At 43.3% G+C, this 21492-nt stretch overlaps 1 protein-coding gene across 1 annotated transcript in view; it reads right to left on the bottom strand.

Moving 5' to 3' along the window:
- Positions 1 to 21492, bottom strand: part of C2H20orf194 (chromosome 2 C20orf194 homolog) — a 441211-nt gene that overhangs the window by 103786 nt on the left and 315933 nt on the right. The window contains exons 23-24 of the mRNA XM_030190991.1: positions 20706 to 20794; positions 885 to 986 (exon numbers count right to left, since the gene is read on the bottom strand). Coding sequence (XP_030046851.1) covers positions 885 to 986; positions 20706 to 20794 — 191 coding nt within the window. The remainder of the gene's footprint in view (positions 1 to 884; positions 987 to 20705; positions 20795 to 21492) is intronic.

Here is a 21492-nt window from a genome sequence, read left to right as displayed (position 1 = left end):
AGCGAGAGGTGATGAGAGTGTGGATGTCTCTGATTAGGCAATGTTTATGATATATTAACCTGGTATTCCTTCAATTCTGAAAGCTTTTAGAAAATACTAAAGTTTAGGCAGAGCAATTTCCAACTAGGCATACAAGCAATCATGTGACCCTTAAAACTACTGAACATGATTATCATTAAACACAATACTGCATAGGTGCAATCATCATTAAACAAAAAGTGGACTGGATAACAAAACCTAAAACAAATTGTTTAAAATTGAAAAATAATTCTACTTGGATATTTTATTGATGTAAGCCACCTATTTCTACTACTACTACTACTACTACTACTAAGCATCTCTATAGCACTACAAAGCGTATGCAGCGCTGCACAAACACAGAAGAAAGACAGTCCCTGCTCAAAGAGCTTACAATCTAATAGACAAAAATAAAGCAAGCAAATCAATTAATGTGTAGAGGAAAGAGGAGAGGAGGGTAGGTGGGGCGAGTGGTTACAAGTCAAAAGCAATGTTAAAGAGGTGGGCTTTCAATCAAGGATGAGGCAAGACGTAGGGGCTCAGGAAGTCTATTCCAGGCGTAGGGTGCAGCGAGACAGAAGGAGCGAAGTCTAGAGTTGGCAGTAGTGGAGAAGGGAACAGATAAGAAGGATTTATCCATGGAACGGAGTGCACGGGAAGGGGTGTAGGGGAGGTTGTATCTAACAACCTGAGTAAAAGGCAGTGTTCAAGGCAGTAAATGCCAATGGGATCACATTTAAATGGAAGAAGTTACTGGAATGCAAACCATCATCATCTTAATCTTGATTTCAGAAAGAGGATAGACATTTTCAAATCATAACTGTACTGGTCCTCTACCTAGTCATCAAAAAAGTAAAAGGCCTCACCTCTCTAGCCCAGGTAGGTCAGCAGACATCATTTTCAATTGGGACCACTTTTCAGAAACAGAATAGGATAATACCTCAAACAGTTTTTGTATATCTGAGTGCCTGAAATAAACATACAACATAGCAAAGTTAAGCACATGCAACTAGGGGTACATATAGGCATTGTCAATTACATGGGTACCTTTAGTGGCAAGTATTACTTTATAGATAAGGGGTCATGAGTGAAATACACTAAAGTGAAAATTTATAAAAGGCCATCCAAAAGCCAGGAACATGCATAGACAGGTTACATTTTAACCTACACACTGAAACTCCAGACACCACTACTGTTGCCTTCCTTGATACGATGGTAGCTCTAGGATTCACTCAGGAGATCAAATCTATGAGTTGGAGGCCATATGCCAGACTTTGTGTTCTGCAAATGGGTTGACATCTTGGAACATGAGGTTGGTGGCATAGAGAAAACACTCCTATCATGGACTGATCATTTCCTAATCAAATTTTCTATTAAGGCCTACATAAAACAGATGGGCCTAATCAAAGTTTGGAAGGAAATCCAAGACATGAGAAATCTGACTGCTGAAAACATCCTAGAAGCCTTGTCCTACCCCCATATGGATGAAAAGATTATGACAATGTCAGAACAGGTTGATATATGGAATACATGCTTAGCAATGGCATTAGAAATAATGGCCTTCTAAAGATGGTCCTATGCTCCACAAACAAACGTTCTCCGTGGTTCTCCCCAGAACTGCGGATCCTTAAGCATCAAGGATGTCAACTTGAAAGAAAATGGAGAAAATCTCATCTAGATGAAGATAGGCTCAACTATAAGAAATGTAACAACCAAAAAACAATATTTTTCTCAAAACATTGAACAAACTGCAAATTCAACCAAGTATCTATTTAAACAACCTACTGCAAACCCCACAACAGAATCAGACTTCTCAGTCACAACTAACCAGCAATGATTTTGCCACTTATTTTGTCAACACAATTCAAGGCCTCCATCAGGAGCTACAGACAGTCCCATCAAAGCTCCTACCAGTTAATGGAGAGAACACACCCTCTTCTCCGCCATGCACAGCCATCTGGGATTCAATCAACCAGGTCACAGAGGAAGCTCTTGAAAATATCCTGAAAGGTCTACGGTCTACAACCTGCCCTCTTGATCCCTGCCCAGCAAATATTTTAAAACGAGCGAGCACAAGCCTCACTGAAGGGGCCACTAAAATTGTTAACTCCTCTCTTATGGAAGGGCAGCTGCCAACAATAAAAAGAGCTGTGGTGCGCCCCCTACTGAAAAAGAGCTCACTGGACCAGGACAAGCTCGAAAACTACCAACTAGATTCCTTTCCTGGCAAAACTTATAGATCGGACAGTCTGCAGTCAACTCAACGACCGGCTAATTGAAAGTAATTAGCTACATCCACGTCAATCTGGCTTCAGACCTACAGTGGTGGAAATAAGTATTTGATCCCTTGCTGATTTTGTAAGTTTGCCCACTGACAAAGACATGAGCAGCCCATAATTGAAGGGTAGGTTATTGGTAACAGTGAGAGATAGCACATCACAAATTAAATCCGGAAAATCACATTGTGGAAAGTATATGAATTTATTTGCATTCTGCAGAGGGAAATAAGTATTTAATCCCTCTGGCAAACAAGACCTAATACTTGGTGGCAAAACCCTTGTTGGCAAGCACAGCGGTCAGACGTCTTCTGTAGTTGATGATGAGGTTTGCACACATGTCAGGAGGAATTTTGGTCCACTCCTCTTTGCAGATCATCTCTAAATCATTAAGAGTTCTGGGCTGTCGCTTGGCAACTCGCAGCTTCAGCTCCCTCCATAAGTTTTCAATGGGATTAAGGTCTGGTGACTGGCTAGGCCACTCCATGACCCTAATGTGCTTCTTCCTGAGCCACTCCTTTGTTGCCTTGGCTGTATGTTTTGGGTCATTGTCGTGCTGGAAGACCCAGCCACGACCCATTTTTAAGGCCCTGGCGGAGGGAAGGAGGTTGTCACTCAGAATTGTACGGTACATGGCCCCATCCATTCTCCCATTGATGCGGTGAAGTAGTCCTGTGCCCTTAGCAGAGAAACACCCCCAAAACATAACATTTCCACCTCCATGCTTGACAGTGGGGACGGTGTTCTTTGGGTCATAGGCAGCATTTCTCTTCCTCCAAACACGGCGAGTTGAGTTCATGCCAAAGAGCTCAATTTTTGTCTCATCTGACCACAGCACCTTCTCCCAATCACTCTCGGCATCATCCAGGTGTTCACTGGCAAACTTCAGACGGGCCGTCACATGTGCCTTCCGGAGCAGGGGGACCTTGCGGGCACTGCAGGATTGCAATCCGTTATGTCGTAATGTGTTACCAATGGTTTTCGTGGTGACAGTGGTCCCAGCTGCCTTGAGATCATTGACAAGTTCCCCCCTTGTAGTTGTAGGCTGATTTCTAACCTTCCTCATGATCAAGGATACCCCACGAGGTGAGATTTTGCGTGGAGCCCCAGATCTTTGTCGATTGACAGTCATTTTGTACTTCTTCCATTTTCTTACTATGGCACCAACAGTTGTCTCCTTCTCGCCCAGCGTCTTACTGATGGTTTTGTAGCCCATTCCAGCCTTGTGCAGGTGTATGATCTTGTCCCTGACATCCTTAGACAGCTCCTTGCTCTTGGCCATTTTGTAGAGGTTAGAGTCTGACTGATTCACTGAGTCTGTGGACAGGTGTCTTTCATACAGGTGACCATTGCCGACAGCTGTCTGTCATGCAGGTAACGAGTTGATTTGGAGCATCTACCTGGTCTGTAGGGGCCAGATCTCTTACTGGTTGGTGGGGGATCAAATACTTATTTCCCTCTGCAGAATGCAAATAAATTCATATACTTTCCACAATGTGATTTTCCGGATTTAATTTGTGATGTGCTATCTCTCACTGTTACCAATAACCTACCCTTCAATTATGGGCTGCTCATGTCTTTGTCAGTGGGCAAACTTACAAAATCAGCAAGGGATCAAATACTTATTTCCACCACTGTAGGTATGGAACAGAGACAGTTCATATGTCCCTTCTTGATGATCTGCACAGAAATCGTGACAGGGGATGTACCTCGATACTAGTGTTGCTTGATTTCTCGGCAGACTTCAACAATGTGGATCATATCATGCTTACAAGACTGGAAGAAACAGGTATCAGTGGCACAGTATTTACTTGGTTCAAATCCTATCTGTCAGATAGACAACAATCAGTTCTGTTCAGCAACAGCATATCATCATATTTGGCACTGGACTTTGGAGTGCCACAGGGTTCCATACTGTCTCCCATTTTTTTTAATATCTACCTCAAGCCTTTGGCTGAGTTGCTTTGTTCAATGGACACAAAATTCTACATCCATGCTGATGATGTGCAACTACTCATACTCACTGAACCAGATCTACCCACAGCTGAGTAAACTCACTGCCTGCCTAACCACAACTCAGGACATGAGCAAACAACAACAAACTTTGACCGAACCCAAATAAAAGAGAGATTCTTTGGGTACCAACACAAGTGGACAAATACCAGTCTTCAAAATACCTTTAGGGAAGTATGAACTCCCCTTAAAATCACAGGTCAGGAATCTTGGAATACTGCTAGACTCATCACTCACTCTGATCCCACAAATCCAAATAACCTTCAAAAACTGTCTCTATCACCTACGGGAACTATGAAACCTCTCTCCGTATATTGAAAAGACGAGTCTGACCACAGTGGTCCATGCCATGATATCATCATGACTAGACTACTGTAATGCCCTGTACACTGGCCAAACCAAAAAGTTTTATCAACTCCAACTAATTCAGAATGTCACGTTTGTGACAGTTTCTTTGTCTCTGCTCACCTCGTGCTCTGGTGGCCAGACTTGGTGGCTGCAATGGACTGTCTATTTACTGTCACCCGTTCCAGACTTCAGCCCAGTTCAGTCCAGCTCTTCCGGGCTGCCAGAATTGCTTTCCTTGTTTGTACCTGAACAACACCCGTAGTTGCCTTGTGATTGCTGCAGCTGAGCTTTAGCAGCTGATGGGCTTTATTAATCACTTAGAAACTTCTGTGTTTGCCTTTGCATCGTCTAAGGTCCCTGGTATGTGGGTGTGCTCTGTGCTCTTCTGCCTAGTCCAGTTTTATTCTGAGTTCTTGCCTGGTTCTTGTTTTTTTGTGTGCAGTTAGCTTTGGTTTTATTGTTTAGTTCCTAGTCTTGTTTCTGGTCTGCAATTCCTTGTCTTGTGTCTGTGTTCTTTATTAGTGGCTGCTTGGCAGCTTTTAGTCCTGACTCCTTCCTGTCTGTGTTCCTGTCTTAGTGCTGCCTGGCAGCTGGTAGTCTTGATTCTGTTGTGTGTTTCCTGCTGGTATCCAGTTCCTGCCCAGTCCGGTAAGTCCTGCCGGCCGCCTGCACCCAGGGGCTCAACTCCTGGGGAAGGGTGGTCAAGTGCAGGTGAAGCCTTGCTCCAGTCCTGTGTTCCAGTCCAAGTGTTCTTGTCCAGTGTGTTCCTGCTTTATTTATTTATTTATTTATTTATTGTATTTGTATCCCACATTTTCCCACCTATTTGCGGGCTCAGTGTGGCTTACAATAAGACATGAATAATAGAAATACATTTGTTACGACTAGGTTATGGATTACATTGAACAGAATTGTGCGAGACATTCGAATATCAATGGGAATATAACAATGGGACATCAACATAGAAACATTAGAAGGAGACAATGGGAAAAAAAGGGCATTGTTAGAAACCTTGGCATATAATGTACATAGTTCCGTGAGTAAGTGAATGATTGACTGGATAAAGGGATGAGGGATCAGAAGTGGATATGTATTGAGTTGGTGAACAGTGAGTTTGGTTTCTATGTGTTTTGGCTCTTTCCGTAAGTTTGTTCAAACAGGTGAGTCTTCAGTAGTTTACGGAAGGAGGCTTGTTCGTTAATCGTTCTTAGGTTGCGCGGTAGTGTATTCCAAGACTTCGTGCTAATGTAGGAAAAGGTTGACGCATGTATCGTCTTGTACTTCAACCCCTTGCAAGTTGGGTAATGAAGGTTGAGGTGAGTTCGGGATGATCTTTTGGCGTTTCTGGGTGGTAGGTCTATTAAATCAGACATGTACGCTGGGGCTTCACCGTAAATGATCTTATGGACTAATGTGCAAATTTTAAAAGTAACGCGGTCCTTGAGTGGAAGCCAATGTAGTCTCTCGCGCAGTGGTTTTGCCCTTTCATATTTAGGTTTTCCGAGGATGAGCCTGGCTGCTGTGTTCTGGGCTGTTTGAAGTTTCTTCAGTATTTGCTCTTTGCAGCCTGCGTATAATGAGTTGCAGTAGTCCAAGTGGCTGAGGACGAGGGATTGCACTAGGCTGCGGAAGACGAATCTTGGGAAGAATGGTCTTATCCTTTTCAATTTCCACATGCTGAAGAACATCTTCTTGGTTATGTTGTTTGCGTGAGTTTCGAGTGTTAGGTGGCGGTCGATAGTCACACCGAGGATTTTTAGCGTTTCTGAGATTGGAAGTTTTAGGTTTGGTGTGTTTATCACGTTGAATTCGGTTGTGTTGTATTGGGAGGTGAGTATCAGGCATTGGGTCTTTTCTGCGTTTAGTTTCAGGCGGAATGCATCTGCCCATGTGTTCATGATATGTAGACTTTGATTGATTTCGTTGGAGATTTCTTTGGTGTCTTGTTTGAATGGGATGTATATTGTCACATCGTCGGCGTATATGTATGGGTTTAGGTTGTGGTTTGATAGGAGTTTTGCTAGAGGGATCATCATTAGGTTGAATATGGTTGGCGATAGAGGTGATCCTTGTGGGACTCCACATTCAGGTATCCATGCCTTGGACTTGGTTGAATTTGAGGTGACTTGATACGAGCGCAGGGTTAGGAACCCCTTGAACCAATTCAGGACATTTCCTCCGATGCCAAAATATTCAAGTATGTGTAGTAGGATTCCATGGTCAACCATGTCGAAGGCGCTTGACATGTCAAATTGTAGGAGGAGTATATTGTTGCCAGTTGCAATTATTTGTTTGAATTTAAGGGTGACTAATACTGTTTCTGTGCTGTGATTCGAACGGAATCCTGATTGGGCATCATGCAGTATTGAATGTTTGTCTAGATAGCTTGTGAGTTGTTTAGTTACCACACCTTCGGTTATCTTGGTTATTAGTGGTATGGATGCTATTGGCCTGTAGTTGGTTATTTCGCTCGTGTTTTTCTTTGTGTCTTTGGGAATTGGTGTGAGTAAGATTTTTCCTTTTTCTTTTGGGAAGAGTCCATTTTGTAGCATGTAGTTTATGTGGTTTGTTAGGTTTATTATGAATTGTTGGGGAGCAGATTTCATGAGGCTATTTGGACATATGTCTAGTTTGCAGTTGGATTTGGCATATTTTTTGAGAGTTTTGGAGATGAGGTCTTCTGATAATAGTTCAAAGTCGGTCCAGGTTCTGTCTGCTGGGTGTGTTCCTTCTTCTGGATCTAGACAGTCTAAGAGAGTGGTGTATTCTGTAGGGCTGGCGGGTATTGTGTGTCGTAATAGTACAATTTTCTCCTTGAAGTATTTTGCAAGGTTGTCGACACTTGGTATATCTTTGCCATTGGTTGTAACAGGTGTGGTGTCTAACAGTTTGTTCACGAGGTTGAAGAGTTTATGTGTGTCTTTGTAGTTTGGTCCTATTAATGTTTTATAATGTAGTATTTTTGTCTGTTTGATGGTGTATTTGTATTTTCTTCGAAGTTGTTTCCAGTCATTTAGTGTTTGTTCGTCTCTCTTTTTATTCCAGGCTCGTTCAAGTCTCCTGACTTGTGTTTTCAGTTTTTTTAGTTCTTCGGTGAACCATGGATTTGCATTTTTCCTGTGTGATGTTCTGGTTTGGGCTGGGGCAATTTTGTCTAATGTTGTTGTGCTTATATCGTCCCATTCTTGGAGGAATTGGATGGTGTTAGCGTTTGTAGTCCATTCGCTCTGGTAGATTTGTTGCCAGAATGTTGTGGGGTCTATTTTTCCTCTCGTTGTGTAGGTTGTTCGTTCATGTTTATTGATTGTGTTTAGTTGTGTTTTTCGCCAGTAAAGAGTGACGTTTGCTTTATGGTGGTCTGACCATAATGTGGGTGTCCATCTTGTGTTGGTGAGTGTGATAGTTGAGTCCGGTTCGAGTCTATTTGTTATGATATCTAGTGTGTGTCCTTTTTCGTGGGTTGGTTGTAAGTTGGGTTTTTGCAGATCCCAGAGTTGTAGGAATTCTTTGAATTCTCGTGTGCTTGGTAGGGTGTCATCTTCAAGGTGTAAGTTGATGTCACATAGTATGAGGATGTTTGAGGCTGATACACAGGTATTCGAGATGAAATCCATGAGTTGTGTTTGGGTGTCTTGCCATTTTCCTTTGCTTATCCCTGTCTGCAGTCCCTGCTTTGTGTGTGTGTTTGTCCAGTGCTGGTTGGGGTGGTTTTGCCTGCCACTGCTGCTCCTTGGCAGCGGCCCAAGGGCTCGCAAACCTAGTTGTTTGCTTTGAGACCTGACACAGAATGCTGCAGCATGACTGATAGAAGGCTACAAGTGACGTGACCACATCACACCCTTCCTGCAAAAGCTACACTGGCTACCAGTACCTTACAGGGCTAAATTTAAAAATCTATGTTTGATTTTCAAGGTCCTCAGACAAAATAGACCAGAGTACTTAAAGAATAAGTTAGCCCTTCATACGCCTTTAAGACCTCCAAGGTCCTCTCAAAGATCATCACTATCTGTACTTTTGTCAAAAGAAATTGTGATACCCACCAGTGAAACCACAGAGTTTTTTTTAATAAAAAAGACTGCTTTGGTATAGAGCAACAATTTTGAGGAATGGACTTTTATATTCACAGAGAGGGGGTTTTTTGAAACATTTTTCTCTGTGTCAGGAGGGTTTTTTTCCACAGTTTCATTTTTTTATCCCTTTTGTGTGAACCCGATGATAGTTTCAGAATCCTCTCCGAGAGCAGAAGCACGTGGACTGAGTATTGAACTTGATACTCCAGAAACTGAGAGAGAAAAAGATGATTCTTGGCAAGATTGATATCCAGCCCAACTGTTGAAGAAACTGGATCACCTAAGTGCTGCTCACTCTCCTGGAAGGACTTAGTTCTGATCAGTCAACGGTCCTGACAGAGATGTACCAGGACTCCTTCCTTGTGCAGGACCACCACTACTACTACCATCACCTTGGAAAAAGTCTGAGAAGCAATCACAAGGCCAAAGGTCAGCATGCAGAATTGAAAGTGCCAACCCAAAATGCAGAAACCTTTGAGGAACCCTGTAAATAGGAATGCATTATTACTACTACTTATCATTTCTATAGCGCTACTAGACGTACGCAGCGCTGTACACTTGAACATGAAGAGACAGTCCCTGCTCGACAGAGCTTACAATCTAATTAGGAAAGACAACAGGACAAACAAGAGAAGGGAATATTAAAGTGAGGATGATAAAATAAGGGTTCCGAACAAGTGAATAAGGGTTAGGAGTTAAAAGCAGCATCAAAAAGGTGGGCTTTTAGCTTAGATTTGAAGATGGCCAGAGATGGAGCTTGACGTACCGGCTCAGGAAGTCTATTCCAGGCATATGGTGCAGCAAGATAAAAGGAACGGAGTCTGGAGTTAGCGGTGGAGGAGAAGGGTGCAGATAAGAGAGATTTACCCAGTGAACAGAGTTCCCGGGGAGGAGTGTAGGGAGAGATGAGAGTGGAGAGGTACTGAGGAACTGCAGAGTGAATGCACTTATAAGTCAATAATAGGAGTTTGAGCTGTATACGGAAACGGATAGGGAGCCAGTGAAGTGACTTGAGGAGAGGGCTAATATGAGCATAATGACACTGATGGAATATGAGTCGTGCAGCAGAATTTTGAACAGATTGAAGAAGAGAGAGATGGCTAAGAGGGAGACCTGTGAGAAGCAAGTTGCAATAGTCTAAGTGAGAGGTGATAACAGTGTGGATGAGGGTTCTGGTAGTGTGCTCAGAAAGGAAAGGGAGAATTTTGGTGATATTATAGAGAAAGAAATGACAGGTTTTAGCAGCCTGCTGAATATGTGCAGAGAAGGAGAGGGAGGAGTCGAAGATAATCCCAAGGTTACGAGCTGATGAGACAGGAAGGATGAGAGTATTATCCAAAGAAATAGAGAATGGGGGAAGAGGAGAGGTTGGTTTAGGGGGAAAGATAAGAAGCTCAGTCTTGGTCATGTTTAGTTTCAGATGGCGCTGAGACATCCAGGCAGCAATGTCAGAAAGGCAGGCTGATACACTTTGGCCTGGATTTCGGCTGAGATTTCTGGTGTGGAGAGGTAGATCTGGGAGTCATCAGAGTAAAGATGATACTGAAAACCATGGGATGACATCAGAGTACCAAGGGAAGAAGTATAGATGGAGAAAAGAAGAGGTCCCAGGACAGATCCCTGAGGTACACCAACTGACAGTGAGATAGAAATAGAGGAGGATCCACTAGAGTATACACTAAAGGTATGCTGGGAAAGATAAGAAGAAAACCAGGAAAGAACAGAGCCCTGAAATCCAAGTGAGGACAGCGTATCAAGGAGTAGGCTGTGATCAACAGTGTCAAAAGCAGCAGATAGATCGAGAAGGATGAGGATAGAATAGAGACCTTTGGATCTGGTCAGGAACAGATCATTGGAGACTTAAGCAAGCACTTGTTTCAGTTGAATGAAGGGGGCGAAAGCCAGATTGAAGTGGATCAAGAATAGCTTGAGATGAAAGAAAGTCAAGGCAACGGCGGTGAACAGCACATTCAAGTATCTTGGATAGGAAAGGGAGGAGGGAGATGGGGCGATAGTTAGAAGGACAGGTAGGGTCCAATGAAGGTTTTTTAAGGAGTGGTGTGACTACGGCATGTTTGAAGGCATCAGGAACAGTCGCAGTGGAAAGTGAAAGATTGAGGATATGACAGATAAAAGGGATGACAGTAGGAGAGAGTGGATTTTCAAAAGGCGTTTGACAAGGTACCTCATGAAAGGCTACAGAGGAAATTGGAGGGTCATGGGATAGGAGGAAAAGTCCTATTGTGGATTAAAAACTGGTTGAAGGATAGGAAACAGAGAGTGGGGTTAAATGGGCAGTATTCACAATGGAGAAGGGTAGTTAGTGGGGTTCCTCAGGGGTCTGTGCTAGGACCACTGCTTTTTAATATATTTATAAATGATTTAGAGATGGGAGTAACTAGTGAGGTAATTAAATTTGCTGATGACACAAAGTTATACAAAGTCGTTAACTCATGACAGGATTGTGAAAAATTACAGAAGGACCTTACGAGACTGGGAGACTGGGCAGCTAAATGGCAGATGACGTTTAATGTGAGCAAGTGCAAAGTGATGCATGTAGGAAAAAAGAACCCGAATTATAGCTATGTCATGCAAGGTTCCACGTTAGGAGTTTCGGACCAAGAAAGGGATCTGGGTGTCGTCGTCGAAAATACACTGAAACCTTCTGCGGCTCGGAAAGTGAATAGAATGTTGGGTATTATTAGGAAAGGTATGGAAAACAGGTGTGAGGATGTTATAATGCCGTTATATTGCTCCATGGTGCGACCGCACCTTGAGTAGTGTGTTCAACTCTGGTCACCGCATCTCAAGAAAGATATAGTGGAATTGGAAAAGGTGCAGCGAAGAGCGACTAAAATGATAGTGGGGATGGGACGACTTCCCTATGAAGAAAGACTAAGGAAGCTAGGGCTTTTCAGCTTGGAGAAGAGACGGCTGAGGGGAGACATGATAGAGGTATATAAAATAATGAGTGGAGTGGAACAGGTGGATGTGAATGGTCTGTTCACACTTTCCAAAAATACTAGGACTAGGGGGCATGCGATGAAACTACAGTGTAGTAAATTTAAAACAAATCGGAGAAAATCTTTCTTCACCCAATGCGTAATTAAACTCTGGAATTTGTTGCCGGAGAACATGGTGAAGGCGGTTAGCTTGACAGAGTTTAAAAAGGGGTTAGACTGTTTCCTAAAGGACAAGTCCATAAACCGCTACTAAATGGACTTGGGAAAAATCCACAATTTCGGGAATAACATGTATAGAATGTTTGTACGTTTGGGAAGCTTGCCAGGTGCCCTTGGCCTGGATTGGCAGCTGCCGTGGACAGGACGCTGGGCTCGATGGACCCTTGGTCTTTTCCCAGTGTGGCATTACTTATGTACTTATATGTACTTAAGTATATGGGTGGGAATAGGATCAGAGGAACAGGTAGTTAGTTTCGAGGAGGAAAGAAGATGTGCAGATTCACTTCCCTAAGGTCGAGGGACATGAGAAATTTCCCTCTCTGGACCACAACAATGACCAACTGCAGCATTTCCATATGAAAGCTAGGCACTTTGAGGGCTCTGTTCACTTGCTTGAGGATCCAAAATCAGAGAAAAAGTGCCCTCCTTTTTGAGAACAACAAAGTAGTTGGAATAACTGTCTTTGTCCTGTTCTTCCGGAGGCACCAGCACAATGGCTTACAAAGTTATCAACCTTTGCAGTGTGTCCCTGATTGCTCTCGCTTTCCACTAGGAATGACAGGGAGACTCCACAAACAGGTCTGGCAAGGACTGCTCGAACTCCAGTTAATACCCATTGCAAATAATGTTGAGCCTTCTGGACTGAAGCAATGTGGATCAACCTCTGGTGAAGTACCTTTACCTGGCACCTACTGCTACCAGAGGTTGGAACCCTTCACCTTCATTGGAAATTTCTGACCTGGCTGGGGGCACTTGCACAAAGCTCTCTGCCCAGCCTCCCTGAGAGGTCTGGGTCCTCTCAAATAAATGACTCCTCTGTATTCTACTAAACCTACCAGGACGATACTGCCTAGCATCTGAAAACTACCACAAGCAGAACAGCCTCTAGCTGCTATCCCGGGTTGGTCTTCCAGTAACAATGGAACCTTAGAGTCCCCTACGCATGCACCAACTTATTCAAATCCACACCAAAAAGAACATGTACAAAGAATAAACTTAGAAGCTACATCTGGTGCCTGGCCCCTAAGCCACAAGGCTCTGCGGGCCACCACGGAGAAAGTCATATTCTTTGCAGAGGCCTCAGGAGATCATACAAGGCATCAGCCAAGAAGGAGAAACCCATCTCTATTTTAACCACTTCCTTAGTAAAAGCCCTATGGTCAGATGGAGAGGCATCCAAAAGCCTTTCTAACAACCAGCCCCCCCACACACATACACATGGAAGCCTGCAGTGCTAATGCTGACATGTAAAAGCTCCACTTTAGCCGGTCTCCATCCTCCTATCCTTGTGATCCTTAAGGGCCATGCCACCATCCATCAGAATGGTAGTCTTCTTCATGACTGCTGCTATTACCGTGTAGGTGGACAGAAGGATCCTTGTTCTCTAACAGAATAGGATACGGCTTCCCAATTGCTCTTGCCATCCTACAGTTTCACTGGGGACTTCCATTCTGCATGAATCATGTCCCACAGATCCTGATTCATTGGAAAGGACTTTGGTTGCCTTCTTATGCCTTTCACCAGTGGGCCCAGTTTCTTAGCCATGCCCTCCACAGTTACCTCATCCTCAAAGTTCAGCACTGCTATAACCTGAGCTATCAATTCTGACAACTCATCTCTGTGGAAAATGAGAACAGCCATAGGTTTTTCTCCAGGGCAAAGGTTCCCCCCTCTGCTACCAGGTCCTCTTCAAGATCAGAAAAATCCTCTTCATACCAATCCTGCTCCAAAACAGCTAAGTCTTCAGCACAGTCCATCCTTCCACATTTGGCTGGACCCAGAGCCTGCTCCTCCACAGGAGCGCCTCCTACCCAGGGCTCCTCCAGACTGCCAGGCCCTATAGAGAGACAAAATGGGGGAAAACCAACTCCCCACCCCCTAAGCAGATTCCTATCCCAAGCAACCACAGGACCCAGAATGGAACCCTCTGGAACCAAACGAGGAGGCAGCTCCGAAAGGTGGGCTAAATCCAAAATGGCAGCAGTTCCCACCAAAGATGGGATGACTGAAGGGTCCACCTATACACTCTCCCTCATGGTAGCTAAAACCTCCTTACTCTCCCCCAGCAGAGCATCCAACGCAGCCACCACTGCCAACTTCGGCTCCCCGAAGAGCCAACATTGAGTGTTGGGTGCCTCCACCCCCTGCTTCCCACATGTGTGACAGCGGCACGACTTCTCTGTACTCATCCCAAGATTGGTCCTGAGCACTGTGGAGAGTGCAGGGGAACCATAAAGAACCAGCACCAAATAACAACAACGGAGAGGGAACCTGAAATCAACTCACCACTCACAACTGCTGTCCAGGCCCAGGTACAGGTTGTTCAAGCTGCCGTCCAAAGTTGATGCCTGTTTTGTTTTTTAGGCCCAGTAGCTGGTAAGGAAACAGGGGCACACAAGGCATCCAGCAGCCCTGGAGCTGAGGCACACTCACAATTCTCCTTACACGGAAGGTCATTTGTGTGTGTGGGGGGGGGGGGGGGGGGAGGACCCAGCCTTCTGGGTTCAACCCCCTGGGGGAAGAGAGGCCCACACAGACCAGAATCCCTAAGTAAAGATAGACAGAGTCAAAGGACTCTAACCAGGATTTTTTTAGACACGAAAAGCAGGGGGTAAGGAAAAGAGAAGAATATGTTCTTTCCCCCTTCTCATTTCCCAAGGCCTACAAGACCATCTCAGACTGCATGCCCACCATCTGCTGGGAGACTTGAGAAATACTGGCTGGTTGTGGTCTGCACAGTGTTCATATAAGTTTCAGAGTCAGTGTTCTCAGTCTTCTGCTGCTGGTAGGCATGCATAATCCAAGCATCCTGACCAACGTCTTGACAGGTCTGGAGTGTCACTAAGAAAGTGCTTATTTTGTTAATGTAAGCAGCATAAAATTCCCAACACTTACCTGGACACAGAAAGCCATGCACTAGAATGCTGATACACAAACTAATATCAAGCAGATTACCATTACATTTAATAAGTGTGTATTGTCAGAAAAAGCACATACTGTCACTGTAATATTTATTTATTTATTGCATTTGTACCCCACATTTTCCCACCTATTTGCAGGCTCAATGTGGCTTACAAGCACTGTTATGGCATCGCCATTCCAGGAGATAGATACAATTGGTGTTACAAAAAAGATTCTGGATGAAGAAAAAAGGTCTATGCAAAGTTATAGAAAGATAAATGTCGGAATAGGGTGAAGTGGTGAGGTGTTGTAATTCGCTATGGGTTCCCGTTGTATGCCTTGTTGAAGAAATAGGTTTTCAAAGATTTACGAAAGGTAGTTATGTCGTTAATCGTTTTCAAGTTAGTTGGTAATGCATTCCATATCTGTGTACTCATGTAGGAGAAGCTGGTCGCGTGTGATAGCAGGTCTACGAGGTTTAGTATATAGCTCGGGGCTTATCCATGGTTGATTTTATGAACCATCGTGCAGATCTTGAACGCGATACGTTCTTTGAGTGGGAGCCAATGAAGATTTTTTCGTAGAGGTTTCGCACTTTCATATTTTGTTTTGACAAATATTTGTCTGGCTGCGGTGTTCTGGGCTGTTTGAAGTTTCTTGATAGTCTGTTCTTTGCAGCCAGCGTATAGTGCGTTGCAATAGTCCAGGTGGCTTAGCACCATTGACTGTACCAGGGTACAGAAGATGGATCTTGGAAAGAAAGGTTTTACTCTTTTGATTTTCCACATGGAGTGGAACATCTTCTTCATTATGTTCTTCACGTGGGTGTCGAGTGTGAGATTTCGGGCTATGGTCACTCCCAGAATTTTCAGATTGTTTGAGACTGGAAGAGATAGGTTTGGTGTGGATATGGTGGTGAAGTTACTTGTGTTATGTTGTGAGGTGAGTATAAGGCATTGTGTTTTTTCTGCATTTAGCTTTAATTGGAATGCATCAGCCCAGGAGTGCATGATTTGGAGGCTTTGATTAATCTCATTGGTGATTTCATTTAAATCATGTTTGAACGGGATGTAAATCGTGACATCATCTGCATATATGTAGGGGTTGAGGCCAAAGGTATCATCATTAGGTTGAAGAGGGTTGGTGATGGGGGGATCCTTGGGGGACTCCACATTCCGGTGTCCATGGGGTTCAGATATCTTCGTTCACTATTACTTGGTATGATCTTGTGGTTAAGAATCCTCTGAACCAGTTGAGAATGTTACCTCCAATTCCAAAGTATTCAAGAATATTTAGTAATATTCCATGGTTGACCATGTCGAAGGCACTGGACATGTCGAATTGTAGTAGGAGTATGTTATTACCAGTTGCAATTGTTTGTTTGAAAGAATTCATTAAAGACACTAGTACTGTTTCAGTGCTGTGGTTCAAGCGGAATCCTGATTGTGATTCGTGCAGAATTGAGTATTTATTTAGGTAGTCCGTGAGTTGTTTCGTCACTACGCCTTCCATGATTTTGGTTATCAGTGGGATAGACGCCACTGGTCGATAGTTGGTTAGGTCATTTGTGCTTTTCTTTGCATCTTTAGGTAGAGGAGTGAGTAGAATGTTTCCTTTATCCTTAGGGAAGAATCCGTTTTGTAGCATGTAGTTTAGGTGCTCCGTGAGGTCTGTTTTAAAATTGCTGGGGAGCCAATTTTATAAGGGTGATAGGGCAGGTATCTAGTTTGCATTGCGACTTAGCGTATCTCCCAAGCGCTTGGGAGATATTGTTGATCGAGAGTATATCAAAATTGGTCCATGATCGGTCTGCCGGAAATTCCCTGGGTATTGGGTCTAGGCATTCCAGGAGGTCGACATAATCTGTTGTGTTGATAGGAATCATGAGTCATAGCTTTATGATTTTCTCTTTGAAGTAGTTTGCAAGTTTAGTTGCTGATGGAGTGTCTGTGTTGTTAATCGTAACCGGTGTGGTATTTAGTAATTTGTTTACGAGTAGGAAGAGTTTATGTGTATCTTTGTAGTTTGGTCCAATTTTAGTTTTATAATATTTTCTTTTAGTTTGTCTAATGGTATATTTGTATTTTCTTTGTAGTTGTTTCCAGTTGTTGAATATGGAGGTGTCTTGTTTCTTATTCCATGAGCTGTCTAATCTTCTGACTTGTGTCTTTAGTTCTTTTAGTTCTTCTTGAACCATGGTATTGAATTTTTTCTGTGTAAGTTTCTAGTTTGAAGTGGGGCTATATTGTCTAGGACAATTTTGCATCTGTTATCCCATTTAAGAAAAAATTGGTATGAGTCTGTTGGGGTTGTCCATTCGTCATTATAGAATTGTTGCCAAAATGTTAGCGGATCTATTTTGCCTCTTGTGGTATATGTTTGTCGTTCCTGTTTATGTTGTGAATTTTTTGTTCGCCATTGAAGGGAGAAGTTTGCTATATAGTGATCTGACCATGGTGTCCATTTAGTATCTATTAGTGCAAGGTTTGGTTCTGATGAGAATTTGTATATAATGATATCTAGTGTGTGTCCTTTATTATGGGTAGGTTGCATGTTTGGCCAGTGGATCTCCCATAGTTGGAGGAAGTCCCTGCATTCGCATACGTTATTTAGGTTGGTATCTTCAAGGTGAAGGTTGATATCACCTACTATAAGAAGGTTCTGGGCGGAAACACATGTATTCGATATGAAATCCATAAATTGCGATTGGGAGTCTTGCCAGTTGTTTGGTGGCCTATAAAACAGGATAAGGTTAAGGTGGTCGTGTAGAGTTGGGTGGTTGATTCTAACTGAGACTATTTCCAGTTGAGGAAGTATGGATTCCACTATTGTTGTGATGGTGAATTGGGAGTTGTAGATTATGGCTATGCCTCCTCCCCTTTTTCTGTTCCTTGTCCAATGGGAAATTTTGTATCCTGGAGGGCATAGCTCTAGGATTATGGGGTCTTTAGGGTCATGGATCCAGGTTTCACTCATGAGTAGGAAATCAAGTTTGTCAGTTGTGATCCAGTCGGTTATTGTTGTGGTTTTGTTGACTGCAGATCTGGCATTTATATAGCCTATTTGTATTAGCTGGTGAGGCTCAGCTGGATTCGAGTCTGTGATGATTTCTATTAATTGTCTGTTCTCTTGGTATTTGAGTTTATGTCATGTCCATTCTTTCCTTTCAGTTGGTTGTGTCCGTGATTGGAAGGTTTTCCGTTCCATTTTTTTGATCTTTGGGGGGGGGGGGGGGGGTGTAATGTATATGGGTTGTTTGCATGTTTTGTGTGTTGCGGGTATGTTATTGTCCGTGAGAGGGGTTGTGAGCGTGTGCTGAATTAAGTAGATGCAACAGATGATTAGGAGTATTTTGTTAGTTTGCATGTTGGAAATAGCTTGTGTAGTTCAGTAGGAGTGTGAGTTAGTGTTCATCCGTATAAACCATTAGTGATTGAATAAAAATTTTTTTTCGCATTACTTGTGTAGTACAATGTGTGTGCTTATAGTTCACAATACAATCTGTGTAAAATCATTTGTGATTAGCTAACATTTTTACATCTACTCGTGTGTTATGGTGTCTGCGTTTACAGTCTGTAGTGCAGTTCTCATTCATTGTAAAATTCAAATATATATATAAAGCACATGCAGCATTTAAGCATTTAAAGTAAGTCTTCTACCATGCTGCCATGCATATAAAAGTATTTAAAGCTTATACTGCAATTTAGCATTTAGAGGAAGTCTTTCAGCATTCTATAAAGCATGTAAAACATGCTGCCATGCAAGTAAGTATTTAGAGCATATAAAGCAATTTAGCATTTAGAGGAGGTCTTTCAGCATTCTGCAAAGCATATAAAGCAATCAAAGCGTTTAGAAGAGATTTTTAAAGCATTAAAAGAGAGAAAGGGATTCTATCGTCATACTACAGAGCAGAAGCTCAGGATATAACATCAAATTAGCAAACCACTAGCTTTCATCCCTCAGGGTCTCCCTGACTCTCGTCAGGAGCTAGTCCGTGAAGGGCCTAGGTCGTTCAGCTCTCGTTTGTAGATTGGGTAAATTCCTCAATACGGCGGGATCTCGGTCCGGTCGCTCGTGTGGGGGAGCGGGCTTGACCTTTCTGCTGCTGTTTGCTCCCACGAGGGTTGTCTTCTGCGCCGTTTTCGCAGCACCGCTTGTTTAGCAGTCGGGGCATAAGATAGATCTCTGAAGACCGCGAGGCCTGGACTCGCTGTTGCCGGTCAGTCACTTTCTTTCTATGCGAGCCGTTCCACCCGCCAGTTGCAGCAGCAGCACTTTGTTTGGGAGGACTGCCGGTCTGCAGCATCAGCCACGTGGTGATGAGACAGCTGCCCTGCTTTCTTTTCGTGCAGATATCTCCACTCGCTCAGCTACTGTGGCGGTCCCTTGTTCAGGTGGGACTGTCAGTTCAGGTGCCCGATGCATGCTCGTAAGCGTGGGCTGTCGGTTGCGGGCCGTTCACCGCTACGGGTTATCCACGTGCAGTGTGCCTCGGTCGGGCCGAGATGCAGCGTGGTTTCGCTGTATTCTCACCAGGCTCACCTTCCGTGATCGTTCTGGCTGGTCTGGGTGGCAGTACCGGGAACGAGCCAGCTGTCGAGCAGCTAGTCGAGAAGGGAGCGCCATAGTCCGCATTGCAGGTTGATGGCTGCAAGATGGTGGCTGCCTGCCTCCGATGGGTGGTCGATGCAACGGGCCGATGGGGTTGGAGGCCAATGCGAACGGGCTAATGCTGAGGTTGGGGCCGAATTGCAGCGTGGTCCCGATTCAGCTCCGCGGTCTCTCTCGTTTTCGTCTTCCACGAAAGCGGGACAATTTATGGCCGGTTACGACCGGCTTCAGCTCCGCGGTCTCTCTCGCTTTTGTCTTCCACGAAAGCGGGACGATTTGTGGTCGGTTTCGGACTGGGTCTGCTGTGGGTCCTCGGAGCTAGGTGCTCCTGCGACCATCTACACAGCGGCCATCTGCTGCATGGTGAGTAGTTTCTTTTCCTATATGTGCATATACATGGATTGGCTCATGACTGACAGGAAGGGAAAGAAAAGCTGGACTTCCCAACTCCCATTCCTTACCCCGCCCAAAAAAATGCCATGGTGTCCCGGAAGTGCTCAGAACCCCCAATCTCCACTACCTTCCTGATCCAACCTCCTAACAACCCCCCCCCCCCCCCACACACACACACACCCATAACCCACTCCAAATGTCCCTGGTAGCCCCTGGACTCCCAACCCCCTCACTCTGAAGATTTCTCTGCGGCCCCTTGCAACTCTCTCTTCCCCTTCCCCACAAAAAAATACTGTAGCTCCTACTAGCTTAAAGCTGGATACTGAATGGGCTTCCTTTTATTAAATGAAAAAAATGTATTGAGGATTTTTTTAACACAGTTTTGTATGATCAGTTTTTATCTGCTGCAGGATTCCATGGGATTTACTGACTTATTAGATGTTGGTTTCAAAACAACAGATCAATGTTTTAAAATCATAGTGTTCTCATTGTGTTGGTTATTCCAATCATTTCTTGCAGTTTGTGTTCCATTAGACTGCTTATTAAAACAAGAATAAAAGAAATAGCTACAATGCTTCTATGAACCAAAATGACCACCAAAGGAGATGGTTTTGCTGGTTGTAGATATCTGTTGTGTTCTTTATAAAACATGAATTATATATGTGCCTATGCATCTCTTCCACCTAGGCATGATGTTAGAGCATTCCTGTCGTAGATATAAAATTGCCCCAATTAGTCTAAGAAGAACAAAGGGGTAAAGGGGTAGCAGATCACCAAAATTGACACAGGAAACAAACTGGTCTCAAAATATACAGATGTAAAAGAGAAAATAATACATAAATGAATGGCAGGTATTGCAATACTAGACAAAAAATAAATAAATAAAAGCTTACATTCTTCTTTGTTCCACAGATAGTTCATCTTCTGGAGTCACCCTTAAAGTAGTTCTTGAATTCAACTGTTGTTGCCATGTATTTAATACCTATATGTAAAATTGGCATACAAAGAGGCATACTGATAAATTTGTAAAATATATTTAAAAACAAAAGGCTCAGGTTTCAAGTTTCATTCAAATTTGATATATCACACAATGGGAAACCATCTAGACAGTTTACAATTAAAAATGAAAATGGTAAACAATACTTTAAGTAGTACAAAACTGATAGGACAGAGTAATAGTAATGTACAAAGTATAGGAGAAAGGAGACATTAGAAGAATAGAAATAGAATAAAATTTATTTATACATTCTCGAATCTCACTATTATCCAAAACAAGTTTTGGTTCAAAGTAGCTTACAATTTACAGTGAAATTACAGTAATGTTTTACAGTTGTGACTTAAGAGGCCATTTGTGGCTTACGTGGTTAGCTATAGAATTTTTTTTTTAAGGTGTGTTTTCAGTTCTTTTCTGAACTGAAGATAGTTGGAGATGCTTCTGATGGCTTTTGGTATTGAGTTCCACCATTTGGATCCCAGGTAGCTGAATCCTGCTGTGTAGATAGTCCTGTATGCTATGTTTCTGCAATTGGGTAGGTGAAGAAGTAGGTAACTTCTGGTTTCTGGGCTTGCATTTCTTGGTGATAGTTCTATGGTGTCTTGCATGTATACAGGATTCATTCCAAATAGTATCTTGAAAATGTGGGTGCTAGCTTTGAAGATCAGTCTTGCTTTGATTGGCAG

The sequence above is a fragment of the Microcaecilia unicolor genome, chromosome 2 (assembly GCF_901765095.1).
Source record: "Microcaecilia unicolor chromosome 2, aMicUni1.1, whole genome shotgun sequence".
Taxonomy (NCBI): domain Eukaryota; kingdom Metazoa; phylum Chordata; class Amphibia; order Gymnophiona; family Siphonopidae; genus Microcaecilia; species Microcaecilia unicolor.
This window is presented reverse-complemented; position numbering and strand designations above follow the sequence as displayed.